Source organism: Heterodontus francisci, chromosome 9 (genome assembly GCF_036365525.1).
Source record: "Heterodontus francisci isolate sHetFra1 chromosome 9, sHetFra1.hap1, whole genome shotgun sequence".
Lineage (NCBI taxonomy): Eukaryota > Metazoa > Chordata > Chondrichthyes > Heterodontiformes > Heterodontidae > Heterodontus > Heterodontus francisci.
Window position 1 is genome coordinate 112,514,102 of NC_090379.1, and position 16,591 is coordinate 112,530,692.

The 16,591-nt window shown below is 46.7% G+C and overlaps 1 protein-coding gene across 5 annotated transcripts in view; it reads left to right on the forward strand.

Moving 5' to 3' along the window:
* The window catches only part of ino80 (INO80 complex ATPase subunit), a 253,031-nt gene that overhangs the window by 56,269 nt on the left and 180,171 nt on the right, over positions 1-16,591 (forward strand). For all 5 annotated transcript variants that reach the window (XM_068039700.1, XM_068039696.1, XM_068039697.1 and 2 more), the window contains exons 6-10: positions 2,448-2,568; positions 5,744-5,952; positions 11,406-11,459; positions 12,095-12,298; positions 15,132-15,327. In XM_068039700.1, coding sequence (XP_067895801.1) covers positions 2,448-2,568; positions 5,744-5,952; positions 11,406-11,459; positions 12,095-12,298; positions 15,132-15,327 — 784 coding nt within the window. The remainder of the gene's footprint in view (positions 1-2,447; positions 2,569-5,743; positions 5,953-11,405; positions 11,460-12,094; positions 12,299-15,131; positions 15,328-16,591) is intronic.

Genomic DNA, 16,591 nt, shown 5'->3' on the forward strand with positions numbered 1-16,591 from the left:
CTCCTTGCCGGGTGGAGGGGGGGTCCCTCCTGATCGGGAACCCTGTGCTGCACCCGAGGATCCCCCCCATCGTACTCCACCACCACTCCCCTCCCACCCCATTCCCCCAAACCAGCCAATTGTCCCCCGGTGAGGCAAAAACCCCACTTAACTTTTTTGGTGCCGGTGTCCGTGATCCTCTGGAAGCTGGGTGCAGCCCCAGCAGTGGCTACTGCTGTCAGTGCTGCTGCTTGGACTGATTTGCTGCTGGCTCTCTGAGTGGCCAGCAGCTCCTGGAGGTGCGCCGTCTTGCCTCAGAGGGGTGGAAGCCCTGTCCAAGGCCAATTAAGGGCCTGGACCACGTAAAATCTCTGCATGGCTCCCAGGCCTGGCGGAGGTGGGCCTGTCCCCGACTTTTAAGCCGCTCTGAGGTAAAGTCTCGGCCACTGAGTGGACAAAACTGTAGCAGATGGATGACAGTGCAGGTAAATGAGAGGTCATCCATTCTGGACCAAGCAAACATTGAAGCCAGTAATTTTTAAATGGTGCAAAACTAAGAACAGTGGAAGTTCAGGAAGATTTAAGGGTCAATGTACACAGATAACTAAAATGTAATGGTCGGGCACAAAAAATAATCAAAAAAGCCTAATGGAATGTTAGACTTTATATTTAGAGGGCTAGAATGTAAAGAGGAGGAAACTTTGCTACATCTAGACCAAGTCCTGGTTGGATGAGGTCTGGAATGCTGTGTACACTTCTGGGCGTCACTGATAGGATGTATTGGTCTTGGAAGGAATGTAGTGTAGATTCATCAGTAGGCTCCTCAGCTCCAAGTGTTAAATTATGAGGAGATGTCCCATAAACTAGGCTTGTGTTCCCTGGGATATGGAAATTTAAGAGGTGAATTGATTGAGATGCTTAGGATTTTGAAAGCAATTAATAGGATAGGTAGAGAAACTTTTTCCACTTGTTAGGGCATCTCGGACAAGAGAACATAATGTTAAAATCAAAGTCAGGCCATGCAGGAGAAAAGTTTGGAAACATTTATTCACACAAAAAGTGGTAGAAATGTGGAACACTGTCCCACAAAAAAAGGGCCAGATACTAGCTCAGGTAACAATTTTAAATCTGCGATTGATCGTTGCTGGTCAAACATATGAAGGGATAATGAGCCAAGGCGGGTAAATGGAGTTAGGATACAGATCAGCCATTTGAATGGCAGACAGATTCTAGGGGCTGAATGGCCTGCTTTGGTTCCTATGTTGATAAAGCGCATAAAATCTTTCACTGTTCGGACAAGAAATTCTGAGTTCTCCCCTGTGACAGCACCTTGGAACTGGAGAAGGTATATAAAGCTGGGTCACTTGCACCCCTTCTAATGGGTGACTTAAAATCAGCAAAGGGGATGCCTGGAAATACTGCTTGGGCTGGAGTACGTTTATCTGTGAGGAGATGCAGAAAGTAAATGAATATGATGTTGATCCCATTTCATTGGTAACCAAAATTTACCACTGGCCACAGTTTTGTTCTGCAATTCCCCGCAGCTTTGGTAAAGGGAAGGAGGAGGAAATCATGGAACACACTTTTGCATGTCCTTATGTTACTATATTCTGGAGGTTGGTTCCAGATTGGTACTGGACTCAGTCTGAAGCAGGTCACTTGCCTCCTCTGATTTGGGTGAGTCAAGACAGCAGGAGAGCAATAGAAAGGGCAAGGGTAGAAAGTACAGTCTTGCTCCCCCTCCACCCACAATCCACATTAGGCATAGGGTCGGGTTTCTGACAGCATCTAGCTCTACCTCTCCACCCATCTCTCAGTCCCTCCATTGCCGCTGTTGACTGCTCGTCTGACATGCAGTTTTAGCTAATCCACAATATCCTCCAGTTAAACATTGGGAAGACTATCTTCAGCCCCAACCACAAACTCCATATTCTCACCAGTGATTTGATTTTTTTTTCCCCTTTTCCCCAGCCACTGTCTCAGGTTGAACCAAGCTGTTCGTAACCCAGGTGTCCTATTTGACCCCAAGCTGAGCTTCCGACCCCATATTCTCTCCGTCATTGGTCACCTCCACTCACCTGCTGCTGAAACCTTCATCCTTATCTCTGATACCTCCCGACTCGACTATTTCAATGTTCTCCTGGCTGGCCTCCAATCAATAAACTTCAGCTCGTCCAAAATACTGCTGCCCTTTTCTATCCTACTCGTTCTTAACCGCTGTACTCGCTGACCTACACAGGCTCCTGATCTCCCAGCACCTCTCCCCTCCAATTTAATATTCTCATCTTCATGTTAAATTCCCTTCAGTTCTCCAGCTCACTCCCCACCGAACACTCATCTAATTTCCCAGGTGTGCCAGGACGTGTTGTGCTTCTGTGATGTGGCTGTAATTCTGCTATGTGCAGGCCACTGCTGTTATTGAAAATGTCTCCTCTTTAAGTTATATTGAGTTTGTGCGCTCCCTGCAGCTCCAACAATATCAGTACTACAGCACTGGCCTACTGTCCACGCACGACCATTTCTACGAGCAGCAGCGCCATGTCCTGGGCCCCAGCAGGAAGAAGAAGAAAGAGGAGAAAAAGATGAAGGGTGAGTGGGCAGTTATACTGGGTTCCTTCTGGTTTCCTGCAGCCCCTCTATACTTGTACATAGTTGTATCTTAGTGCAATTTCCTCCTACCCTTCACCGTATGCATGTCTGCTTTAGATTGTATGTCCTCAACAGTTAAGCTGAGGCGGGGTTGGAGATGAGTCATATTACAGAGGTGGACGTTGGCAGTCTTTGTGATGAAGGGGTTATGAGGTCAGAAGCTCAGCACAGGGTCAAATAAGACAGTAAGGTTACAAACAGTCTGGTTCAGCCTGAGACAGTGCCCAAGGAGGGGGATTGAAGTGGTGGCGAAGGAACTGCTGGGCTGTATAAAGCACCATCTGGTCCTGCTTTTGTCTGCGAAGACTGCTCACTATTCCAGGATCCTCTTGAAATGCAAATATAACTCCAAACTTTTTTTCTACTGCTAGTCATCATCTTAGACCCCTCTCCATTGTGTTCTCCACCCTCACCCTCCAACAATAAGTGCGAGGCACTCTTGAGATACTTTGTCACAAAAATTGAGAACATTCGATCAGCTGTCTGCCACTTTCCTCTCTTCCCCAGCCCACTGGGCCAAACTACTTCTAAAATTCCTCACTTCCCTCGCACTGAACTTGTGTCTTTCTCTTTTTCTTCTGATCTCCCCTCGCGCCCTCTCTAAGACCATCTTGTCCATGAGACCCACCTCCTGCTCCCTTAACCCTATTCCCACTAAACTGCTGACCACCCAACTTCCCATCCTGGCCCTTGTGTTAGCTGATATTGTTGATGGTTCTCTCTCTTCAGGTGCTGTCTCTCTCGCCTTCAAAACTGCCATCATCACCCCACTGCTCAAAAAAACAATCCTTGACTCCACTGTCTTTGCAAATTGCTGCCCAATTTCCAACCTTCCTTGAATGTGTTGTTACCTCCCAAATCCATGCCCATCTTTCCCAGAACTCCATATTTGAATCCCTCCAATCAGATTTCCACCCCAGGCACATTACTGAAACAGCTCTTCTTAAAGTCACAAATTATATCCTATATGACTATGACAAAGGTAAACTATCCCTCTTTGTCCTTCTTGACCTGGCCTACGACATGATTGGCCGCACCAATTCTCCTCCAACACCTCTCTACCGTTGTCCAACTGGGTGGGACTGCACTCACCTGGTTCCATTTTTATCTATCTCATCATAGCCAGACTATCACCTGCAATGGCTTCTTTTCCAGGTCGCGTACCTTTACTTGTAGCATCCCCAAGGATCTAGCCTTGGCCACTTCCTTTTTCTCAGCTACATGCTGCTTCTTGGAGACATCTCAAAAAACAATGTCAGTTTTCACATGACACCCAGCTCTACCTCATTGCCATCTTTCCTGAATTCTCCACAATCGCAAAATTAGCAGACTGCTTGTCTGACATCCAGTAACAAATGAGCAGTGATTTCCCCCAAATTAATTTGGGGAAGACCAAAGCCATTGTCCTTGGTCCCCGCTATAGACTCCGTTCGCTAGCAAACAACTGTATCCCGCTCCCTGGCAACTGTGAGTCTGAACCAGACTGTTCACACAGTTGGTGTCATAGTTGACCCCAAGATGAGCTGCCGATCACACATATGTGCCATCATGAAGGCTGTTTATTTCCACCTCCACCTCCGTAACATCATCTGTCTCTGCCCCGCCTCAGCTCAGCTCATCTGCTGCTGAAATCCTCATGTATTGTTGCTTATGAACTTGTCTTTTCCAATGCACTCCTGTCTGGCTTTCCACATCCTACCCTCCATAGACCCCTTGAGGTCATCCAAAATTCTGCTGCTGGTGTCCTTAATCACACCAAGTTCTTTTCACCCATCACCTTGTGCTCGCTGACCAACATTGGCTCCCAGTCAAGCAACAGCTTGATTTTAAAATTCTTATCCTTGTTTTCGAATCCCTCCATAGCCTTGCTACCCCGCACACCCCCCAATCTCTGTCATCTCCTCCAGCCCCACAGCCTTCCGAGGTATCTGCTCATCCAGTTAGGCCTCTTGAGTATCCCTGATTTTGACTGCTTCACCACTTGTGGCTGTGCCTTCAGCTGCCTAGGCCCTAACTCTGGAATTCCCTCCCTAAAACTCTCCACCTCTCTTCCTCACTTTATTCCTTTAAGATGCTCTTTAAAACCTACCTCTTTGACCAAGCTTTCAGCAGCTGTCTTCCCTAATATCGCCCTATGTGGCTTGGTGCCAAATTTTGCTTTATAATGCTCCTATGAAGTGACTTATGTTAAAGGCACTATATAAATGCATGTTGTTGCTGTGGGGTCCAAAGACAATGGCTTCAGTCTGCAGACCGGTCAAGAATGTTGAGAAGTAGTAGTTTGCCATGTCGCAGTCATACAGGATGTCATTTGTGACAGTTAGGGCTATTTCATTGCTGTAAAAGGGGTGAAAATTAATTGAGGGGTTCAAACATGGTATTGGAGGAAAGATGGACACTGGTTGAGCTGACGACCTGTTCACGGACTTTGGTGGGGAAAGAGCTTGGAGATGGGGTGGTACGATGCAAGAACAGAGGGGTCAAGGGTAGATTTTTTTTTTCGTGGATGGCAGTATTTGAGGAGAGGGAACAGTTAACAATATCGGGTAATATAGGGGCCAGGAAAGGAAGCTGAGTGGGCAGTTTAGTGGAGATAGGGGAGAATTTAGAGAATGATGCAAGTTCAGGGCTAGGGCAGGGGGAAAACTTGGTTTGGTGGGAAAAGAGAAGCTGCAGAGTCTGCTGAATAGATGGTCTCAATCGCCATGTCAAAGAAGTCCTTGAGCTCCTTTATACTTGCTTGTTGGGAAGATGGAGGGGACAGGGAAGAGAGGTTCCAGGAGATGGATAGTAGTGGAGAAAAGAAGCTTCAGGGGTCTGTAGATTCTAGGGTGATCCTGGAGTAGTGAGCAGCTTTGGCAGAGGGGTAAATGTTTGGTGTGCTGCAGCCAGATCTGACAATGATGGGGTAGAAATTGACCTGAAGGACAGAAAGAAATAACCTTTTGTTGAGAATGCAGTTTGTATTTGGAGTCCATTAACTTTCTGGAATGGGTTGCTCCTATTCAGTTATGAAGAATTGGGAGGTGGCATGGGCTGGGGCTGGGCGTGGGGAGGTGGGGTGGTAAATCTGAGGGGATGAGCGATGTCTCTTGCTGACATATAATTTTTTCAGCCAAATTAAAGAAAGGGAAGAAGAGGCGGAAGCGTGAGGAGGAACACTCATCTGGAGAATCTCCACGGAGGACAGAGATGAAAATATTCGCCAAGTTCTCCCATGATGCTCCTCCTCTAGGTTCAAAGAAAAAGCACCTGAATTTAGAGCAATTGAACACACGGCGACGCAAGGTGTGGCTCAGCATTGCAAAAAAGGAAGTTCCCAAGGTGAGCACTTGGAGCGTTAACAACACACTGAGCAAACAGCAGGGCTCTTGTGCTGCTATTCAAACATGCTGAGTGGCAGCAAGTGGGGGTTTCCTGCCCGTTTTCAGCCATAAATGCTTGCTTCTAGCTGCTCATGCTCTCACGAGAAGCGTTGGGGCTATACGACCAGAGATGGGGACTGTTCCCGATAGTTGTCACTGCTGGATAGGCTGATGCAGTTCTGCCTTTCACTGGTGCTCTGAGCACGGCTGGCAGAGTGGGAAGTGCAGATTCACAGAATTGTTACAGCCCAGATGGAGGCCATTCAGCCCATCGTGTCTGCACCGGCTGTCTGAGCATTTCACCGAGTGCCACTCCGCTGCCTTCTCTACATAACCCTGCACACTTTTCCTTTTCATATAACAGTCTAATTCCCTTCTGAATGCTTCAGTTGAACCTTTCTCCACCAAACTCTCAGGCAGTGCATTCCAGACCTAAACCACTCGCTGCGTGAAAATCTTTTTCCTCATGTCGCTTTAGCTTCTTTTACCAATTACCTTAAATCTGTGCCCTCTCGTTCTTGATCCTTGGACGAGTGGAAACAGTTTCTCTCTATCTACTTTGTCTAGACCCTTTATGATTTTAAACACCTCTATGAAATCACCTGTCAGCCATCTCTTCTCCAAGGAAAACAGTTCTAACTTCTCCAATCTATCTTCATAACTGAAGTTCCTTATCCCTGGAATCATTCTCCTGAATCTTTTCTACACCCTCTCTAATGCGTTCACATCCTTCCTAAAGTGTGGTGCCCAGAACTGGGTGCAATACTCCAGCTGAAGCTGAACTAGTGTCTTATATAGGTTCAGCATAACTTCCATGCTCTTGTACTCTGCCCCTATTAATAAAGCCCAGGATACTTTATTAACCGCTCACTCAACCTGTCCTGCCACCTTCAATGATTTATGCACAGAAACACTCGGGTCCCTCTGCTACTGCGCCCCCGTAAGAATTGTACCCTTTATTTTATATTGTCTCTCCATGTGCTTTTTTATATTGGTTCCTGCGATGTGGGCATCACTGGCGAGGCTAGCATTTATAGCCTATCCCTAATTGCCCTTGAGAAGGTGGTGGTGGTGAGCTGCCTTCTTGAACCGCTGCAGTCTATGTGGGGTAGGTACACCTACAGTGCTGTTAGGAAGGGAGTTCCAGGATTTTGACCCAGTGACTGTGAAGGAACAGTGATGTAGTTCCAAGTCAGGATGGTGTGTGGTTTGGAGGGGAACTTGCAGATTGTGGTGTTCCCATGCATCTGCTGCCCTTGTCCTTCTAGATGGTAGAGGTCACGGGTTTGGAAGGTGCTGTCTAAGTAGACTTTCTACAGTGCATTTTGTAGATGTTACACGCTGCTGCCACTGTGCGTCGATGGTGGAGGGAGTGAATGTTGTGAATGGGCTGCTTTGTCCTGGATGGTGTTGAACTTCTTGAGTGTTGTTGGAGCTGCAGCCATCCAGGCAAGTGGAGAGTATTCCATCACACTCCTGACTTGTGTCTTGTAAATGGTGGACAGGCTTTGGGTAGTCAGGAGGTGAGTTACTCGCCTCAGGATTCCTAGCCTCTGACCTGCTCTTGTCGCCACAGTATTTATATGGCTACTCCAGTTCAGTTTCTGATTTATGGTAACCCCCAGGATGTTGATAGCAGAGGATTCAGTGATGGTAATGCCATTGAATGTCAAGGGAAGATGGTGAGATTCTGTCTTGTTGGAGATGGTCATTGCCTGGTATTTGCGTGGCGCGAATGTTACTTGCCACTATCAGCCCAAGCCTGGATATTGTCCAGGTCTTGCTGCATTTCTACACGGACTGCTTCAGTATCTGAGGAGTCGCGAATGGTGCTGAACATTGTGCAATCATCAGCGAACATTCTCACTTCTGACCTTATAATTGAAGGAAGATCATTGATGAAGCAGCTGAAAATGGTTGGGCCTAGGACAGTACCCTGAGGAACTCCTGCAGTGAAGTCCTGGAGTCGAGATGATTGACTTCCAACAAACACAACCATCTTCCTTTGTGCTAGGTATGACTCCAACCAGTGAAGCGTTTTCCCGCCTGATTCCCATTGACTCCAGTTTTGCTAGGGCTCCTTGATACCATTCCCGGTCAAATGCTGCCTTGATGTCTAGGGCAGTCACTCTCACCTCACCTCTTGAGTTCAGCTCTTTTGTCCATGTTTGAACCAAGGCTGTAATGAGGTCAGGAGCTGAGTGGCCCTGGCAGAACCCAAACTGAGCGTAACTGAGCAGGTTATTGCTAAGCAAGTGCCGCCTGATAGCACCGTTGACGACATCTTCCATCACTTTACTGATGATTGAGAGTAGACTGATGGGGCGTTAATTGGCCGGGTTGGACTTGTCCTGCCTTTTGTGGACAGGACATACCTGGGCAATTTTCCACATTGCCTGGTTGATGCCAGTGTTTTAGCTGTACTGGAACAGCTTGGCTAGGGGTATTGCTGGTTCTGGAGCACAGGTCTTCAGTACTATTGCCGGAATGTTGTCAGGGCTCATAGTCTTTGCAGTATCCGGTGCCTTCAGTCGTTTCTTGATATCCACGCGGAGTGATTCGAATTGGCTGAAGGCTGGCATCTATGATGCTGAGGACTTCCAGAGGAGGCCGAGATGGATCATCCACTCGGCGCTTTCGGCTGAAGATTGTTGCAAATGCTTCAGCCTTATCTTTTGCACTGATGTGCTGGACTCCTCCATCATTGAGGGTGGGGATATTTGTGGAGCCACCTCCTCCATTTAGTTGTTTAACTGTCCACCACCATTCACGACTGGATGTGGCAGGACTGCAGAGCTTAGATATGATCCGTTGGTTATGGGATCGCTTAGCTCTGTCTGTCACATGTTGCTTATGCTGTTTAGCATGCAAGTGGTCCTGTGTTGTAGCTTCACCAGGTTGATGCCTCATTTTGAGGTATGTCTGGTGCTGCTCCTGGCATGCCCTCCTGCACTCCTCATTGAGCCAGGGTTGATCAGGTAAAACATGGGCAAGGAAACCTCCTGTTGATTACTACCTACTCCCCCCCTGCCCCACCTCGGCTGATGAGTCTGTACTTCTCCATGTTGAACACCACTTGGAGGAGGCACTGAGGGTGGCAAGGGTGCAGAATGTACTCTGGGTGGGGGGCTTGATGGTAATGGTAGAGTGGGGGATATGCCGGGCCATGAGGTTACAGATTGTGGTTGAGTACGATCCTGCTGCTGCAGATGGCCCGCAGTGCCTCATGGATGCCCAGTTTTGCATTGTTACATCTGTTGGAAATCTATCCTATTTAGCATGGTGATAGTGCCACACAACACGATGGAGGGTATCCTCAATGTGAAGGTGGGACTTCGTCTCCACAAGGACTGTGCAGTTGTCACTCTTACCAATACTGTCATGCGCCGATGCATCTGCAGCAGGCAGATTGGTGAAGACGAGGTCAAGTATATTTTTCCCTCTTGTTTGTTCCCTCACCACTTGCCGCAGACCCAGTCGAGTAGCTTTGTCCTTGAGGACTCAGACAGCTCAGTCAGTAGTGGTGCTATCGATCCACTCTTGGTGATGGACATTGAAGTCCCCCACCCAGAGTACATTCTGTGCCCTTGCCACCCTCAGTGCTTCCTCCAAGTGGTGTTCAACATGGAGGAGTACTGAGTCATCAACCAAGGGGGTGGTGGCGGTAGGTAGTAATCAACTGCAAGTTTCCTTGCCCATGTTTGACTTGATGCCATGAGACCTCATGGGGTCTGGAGTTGATGTTGAGGACCACCAGGGAAACTCCTTCCCGACTGTATACCACTGTGCCGCCACCTCTGCTGGGTCTGTTCTGCTCGTGAGACACGACATACCCAGGGATGGTGATGGTTGTGTCTGGGACATTGTCAGTAAGGTATGATTCGGTGAGTCTGACTATGTCAGGCTGCTGTTTGACTAGTTTGCGGGACAGCTCTCCCAACTTTGGCACAGGCCCCCAGATGTTAGTAAGGAGGACTTTGCAGGGTTGACAGGGCTGGGTTTGCCGTTGTCATTTCCGATGCCTCGTTTGATGCAGGGTGGTCTGTTCTGTTTCATTCCTTATTGACTTTGTAGCGGATAGATACAACTGAGTGGCTTGCTCGGCCATTTCAGAGGCCATTAAGAGTCAACCACATTCATCCTACCAAAATGAATCACTTCACATTTCTCTGCATTGAACTTCATCCGCCACCTGTCAGCCCATTCCACCAACTTGTCTGTTCTTTTGAAGTTCTGCACTATCCTCCTTACAGTTCACAATGCTTCCAAGTTTCGTATCATTCGCAAACTTTGAAATTGTGCCCTGTACACCAAGGTCTAGGTCATGAATATGTATCAGGAAACGCAAGGGTCCCAACACTGACCCCAGGGGAACACCACTATGAACCTTCCTCCAGCCTGAAAAACATCCATTAACCATTACTCTTTGTTTCCTGTCACACAGCCAGTTCTGTATCCATGTTGCTACTGTCCTGTTTATTCCATGAGCTTTAACTTTGCTCACAAGACTGTTGTGTGGCATTGTATCTAACGCCTTTTGGAAGTAGATGGGTTATACTGGTGGAGTGGGGATGGTGGGCAGGTATTGAGGTGGAGTTTAGATTTTGCTTGTAGTGTGTGAATATGCCTTTAGCTTTTACAATGAGGTATTGGAATTGGAGAAAAACCAAGGAGAAATGGGGTCGGAGTAGCATCAGCAAAGGGAAAGGAATGTAGCAGAGGTGCCTTGTCCCCTCCCCTCACTTATGAACTTGGGTGGTGTGAGCAGCGACTAAGTTTGATCTTTGGTAAGTGCTGATCTCCAGACAGAGGGGGCAACACAATAGTGCACTAATCTGTATCCCACCCCTCCCTCCCTCCAAAGGATATTCAGCCTGAATTCCTGCTACTCATCACTGTCCTTTACTGGAACGTCTGACAGTTGCATGAGGGCAATGCTGAACTCTGCCGTGATTCCTTTTATAGTCAAATAACCTGCCAACACTCGCTGGCTAATGTCTGTGGAATCATCTCCTGGCAAGAGTCAGTGCTTTCAGAACAGGAGAGCAGAAATATTGGAGAAATAAAACAAAACTTTACACACAAAAGATGAGACAGGAGGTGAGGCAAAGAAGCTGTAATTTTTGTATACATAAAAAACTGTGATGGCCATGTGTAAATGAGTGAGAATACAAAGCAAAATACAGAGCCTTTTCTGCATCCCTGCAGGTTCTTGAATATTCCTTGTAGAATGACAAGTGGGAATGCACAGGAGGGAAGAAATGATCGACAGGGGAAGTCTGATCTGATGGAGGGCGGGTGTGCACTTGGGGATTTTCCATCTTCTCTGATCCGGTCTGGTCCCATGTGGCTGGATGTAAGGGTTGTGCTGAGGACCAACTGTTTGTAACAAGGGTTGTACTTTCTTTGCAGATCTACAAGCAGAAGTCCTCTGCGCGCAACATGATCCTCACCAACACCAAAAAGGTAGGTCTGGCCCTCACCGAAAATTGGAGATAAATGAATGGGCTGCGTGTGCACTGGGCTGTGGGATGCACTGAGGTCCTTCCCACTTGAAATGTTGGTGAGGGTTCTTTGGGCTCAGTTTTGTGGGATGGGCGGGGGGAAGTGGTCCTGCTCGCTTAGTTGGGGGTAGTGGAGTCCTGCCTACTTGGGTTGGGAGTTTGGGTGGGGATGCACTGGGCTCCGGGACTGATCTGTTTCAAGTGTTCATTACTGAACAGGTGAATTTTGTCCATGGGAACAGTGCTTTCTGTGCAAGAAAAATATTGGTGCAACAGTTCTGAGTACTATAAGTGCCTGTGTTGGCTGCAGTGCACTGGGCTGTCTGTTTTTATGGTTCTGTACCGTAAAACAATTTTGAGGTATCAAACACCAATCGCTAGAGATTACCTTGAGATAGTGAGGTGGGGTGGGTCTGAGGCATACGCAGTGTTAAGGTTCGGCCTTGTGTGGTTGAGTGACGGTGGCATTATGCAGCCTGCAGTCTTCCACTGACGGTGGCTCACGATACAGGGTTGTAGGTTGAGCCATTGAGGATGTTGATAAATGTATCCTGTATTGGTGTCTGTCTCCTCCCTGCCCCCCCCCCCCCCCCCCAGCTGGCCCACCAGTGTATGCGAGAGGTGCGGAGGGCTGCCATCCAGGCACAGAAGAACTGTAAAGAAACGCTGCCTCGGGCCCGGAGGCTGACCAAAGAGATGCTGCTGTACTGGAAAAAATACGATAAGGTGGAGAAGGAACATCGAAAACGGGCAGAGAAAGAGGCTCTGGAACAACGGAAACTTGATGAAGAGATGCGTGAGGTTAGGGTGTTATTCTTAAGCTCTTTTCCAGCATTTCACAGTTAATAGAGCACTGTCAGAAGGAGACAAATCTCTGAAATATAAGTGGCAGGTCCATCACTTGTAGAGTCTATAGCCAATCAGTTTGGAGAACTAGAGATCATTATCCCTTCCTGCAATCGTACTCCAAAACCAGAACTAGTGGCCTGGAGCCTCTTTCAAAAAGGGCAGAGAGCTGGTTTCGGGAATTACAGACCAGTGAGCCGAGAGCACCTACTGTAGTTAAAAGTATTAAAGGCATCCTGAGAGAGGCGGTAGTGCAAGGCTTTAGATCCTTTCTCATTCCAAAGGTAGGAAGGCAGGGCACAAGAGGCAATCTTCTGAGAGTATTGAATGTGGGCCAAGTTAGGGAAAGTAAAGGGGGCTGTGAGTGGAGCTGGGGCCACTTCGCCAGGGCTTCTTCAGGGGGTGTCCCAGGGAGCAGTGCTGTTCAGTGTGAATTAATTTGCAGCTGGAGCAGAAACAGAGCAGTCTGACTTTACAGTTGGCAGCAAACTGGGGAATGCAGTCAAATAATAGGGAGCAGGCAGCCAAATACTAAGGGATCATTCAGATTTGGGCAGAGCACCTCAGGAAAGAATTTTAGTCTCGGAGTGGGTACAACGCAGATTCACCAGAATGATACCAGGGTCTAAAGTGTTAAATTATGGTATTGTTGAGGAAATCTTAACAATGCACTCAAAAAAGCACAGTATTATTAGAACAAGTCAACATGGTTTTACTAAAGGGAAATCCTGTTTGACAAATTTATTAGAGTTTTTTGAGGAGGCAACTGGTAGGATAGATCAAGGGGAACCAGTAGATTAGTATACCTGGATTTCCAAAAGGCATTCTCTAAGGTGACACACAAAAGGTTAATAGGCAAGATAAGGGCTAATGGATTTGGGGGTAATATATTGGCATGGATAGATGATTGCTTCCTGTCTGCTAACCAATGAGTGGGCATAAACAAGGCATTTTCAAGTTGGCAGGCAGTAACTAGTGGAGTACTGCAGGATTAGTGCTGGGGTCTCAGCTATTTACAATCTATATTAATGAATTAGATGAAGAGACAGAGAGTAATGTATCTAAATTTTCTGATACAAAGGTAGGTGGAAAGGTAAGCTGTGGGAGAACACAGAGGCTGCAAAGAGATATAGACAGGTTAAGTGAGTCGACAACAAGATGGGAGATGGAGTATAATGTAGGGAAGTGTCAAGTTATGCACTTTGGTTGTAAGAATAGAAAAGCAGAATTTTTTTTAAAGTGTGAAACTTGTAAGTGATTGTTCAGAGAGACTTGAGTGTGCTTGTAGAAGGAACGCAGAAAGTTAACGTGCAGGTACAGCAAGCAACTAGGAAGGCAAATGGCAATTTGGCCTTTATTGCAAGAGGATTGGAGTGCAGGAATAAGGAAGTATTGCTACAATTGTACAGGGTTTTGGTGAGACCACATCTGGAATACTGTGTGCTGTTTTGGTCTCCACATTTAAAGGATATACTTGCATTGGAGGTAGTGCAGCGAAGGTTCACTAAAGTGGTCCCTGGGATGAGGGGGTTGTCCTATGATGGGCTAAGTAAATTGGGCCTATACTCTCTGGAGTTTAGAAGAATAAGAGGTGATCTCATTGAAATATATAAGATTCTAAAGGGGCTGGATACGGTAGACAGTGAGAGATTATTTCTGCTGGTTGGGGAATCTAAAACACTGGGGCACAGTCTCAGGATAAGGGACTGATCATTTCGGACTGAGATGAGGAGAGATTATTCCTTCACTCAAATGGTTGTGAATCTTTGGAATTCTCGACCCTAGAGTGTTGTGGATGCTTCATTGTTTAATACATTTAAGGCTGAGATAGACAGATATTTGGTCTGTCAGGGAATCAAGGGATATGGCGAGTAGGTGGGAAAGTGGAGTAGAATCCTAAGATCAGCCATCGTTTTGAATGGCGGGGCAGGCAGAATGGGCCATATGGTCTACTTCTGCTATTTCTTCTGTTGTGTTCTTGTGACAGGTTGCATAAACTTGGTTTGTATTCCCTTGAGTTTATAAGGTTTGAGGGTTGGTTTCATTGAGGTCAGTCAGTCCCTTGCCCCGTTCCACCACTCAAATCACAGCTGATCTGTATCTTAACTCCAATTTCCCTCCCTGTTCCAGATCCCTTAATATCCTTGACTAACAAACATCTTTCAATCTCTGTTTTGAAATTTTCAGTTGACTCCTAGCCTTAACAGCTTTTTGGGGAAAGTTCCAGATTTCCACTACCCTTTTGTGTGAAGTGCTTCCTGACATCAACCTGGAGCGATTTAGTTCTAAATTCAAGGTTTTGCCCCATTGTTCTGAACTGGTCTCCACTAGAGGAAATAGTTTCCAGCTTATCAAATACAAGTCTAATCTATGCTATCTGTCCCCATAATATAACCCTTTTAAACCTGGTATCATTCTGATGAAGCTGTGCAGCACCCCCTCCAAGTCCAGTATAACTTTCCTGAGATGTGGTGTCCAGAACTGAATGCAAGATTCCAGATCTGGTCTGACCTGAGATTCTTGTAGCCGATTCCATTTATCCAAGAGTGTTTAAGCGCATAGGGAGATTGTGTATAAGCTACTGCTCTATATATTCAGTAGCTCCAATTTCTGCAATTGAGAGGAGAAGGGTTCATTTGGTCCCATTATTTATGTGGAAGAAATCAGACCTTGGGAATTAAAAGCCTCTCAGGTGACACAGATTATGAGGAGGTTCCTGGTGTGCATTCTCCCCCATACTTTCCCATCTCCATCAGACAACTCGTAACCTGCTTTTATTGACTCCTAGGCGAAGAGACAGCAGCGGAAGTTGAACTTCCTAATCACACAAACTGAGCTGTATGCGCACTTTATGAGCCGGAAGCGAGCTTCTGGGAATGATGCGCTGCAGGAGGAAATCCTGATGAAGCTGGATGACAGTGTGATGTACAGACAGATTGACATTGGTGGAGGAGTGATGGTTAACGTCAGTCAGGAAGATTATGGTAAGAAAGTGCTATCGTACTGAAGAGATGGAACTATGTGCATGTGTGATTCAGCGATATCCTGTAATGGCCCCACCACAGACTTTTGTGTGTGTGAACATAGGCCAAGACACGAGAACTCCCCTGCTCCTCTTCAAAATGATGCTGTGGGATCTCTTACATTCACCTGAGGGGGCAGATGGAACCTCGCTTTAATTTATCTTAATTTGAAAACATCCACTTTTCCCCAGTCTTTACTTTCTGTCTCAGTTCATCCCTCTGTTTGTGTGGCTACACTCCCTTAATTTTCCTACTGAGTCTCAAATATAGCATCCTATCAAAGCACCTTTCAGGCAGCGGTCAGTTTCCAGTGACCACAGCCGGAAAGTGTATCTGTGGATACTTATTGTCTTGGCACATACGTGAAGAATGATGCCGTTGGAGGCATACCGGAGGGAGTGCAGTGCCCCGGGACCATTTTCTCATAAAAGTCTGCGTGCTTAGGTCAGGAAAGGGAAAATGCAAGCGAAAAGAATGTAGTATGTTTTAAGAAATAACATTTCAGTCAAACAGTCACAGCCTTAAGCCATGTTCAACAAGAAATAATCTGATACACCTTGTTCTATGATTAGTCAGTGTTGTATGCAGCTTCCTGATTGAAGTGTGGTGGAGGTCCTCACAAAAGTTCATCTTTATACAATACTGCTCCCAAAGGAGGATTCTGAAGAAGAAACATTGTTAAGTAGTAATTCTGGAGAGATTCTGAATGACCTGCTTCGACTGTTCATTCCATTTTGCAGTACGCGTAATTAAAGGGCAAATGGGCTCCAACACGTACTGAGTATTATCTCCTGTGAGTGAGTATTATACAGACCAGACCACCACCCCCCAATGCTTGGACGCAAAAAGAAACTTAAATGGAGCACTCGGTGCTTGAAGGGAGACCCTATTTTGAAGAAAATTATAAATCTATAAGCCTACTGTCTGGGTAACCCCCTCTGCCCCCTTTTGTACAGTTCCTGTTCTTCCCTGTGTCTTCATGCTACAAAATTCTCTAATCCTGAATTGGCAGACAGCAGTTGTTGATGACAGCACACAAAATTTCTGTTATGGGTGATATACCTAGCCCTTTAAAGTCTATTGAGGTGAGCTGATCTTGCATTATTGGGCAAGACCAGCCCATTCATGTACTGGTGATTGGAGAGTGGGTGTGCATGAGGGCTGTTTTATTGTCCCTGCTGGGTTAATAGGGAAGATGCTAGAATCTGTTATTTGCGTGTGATAA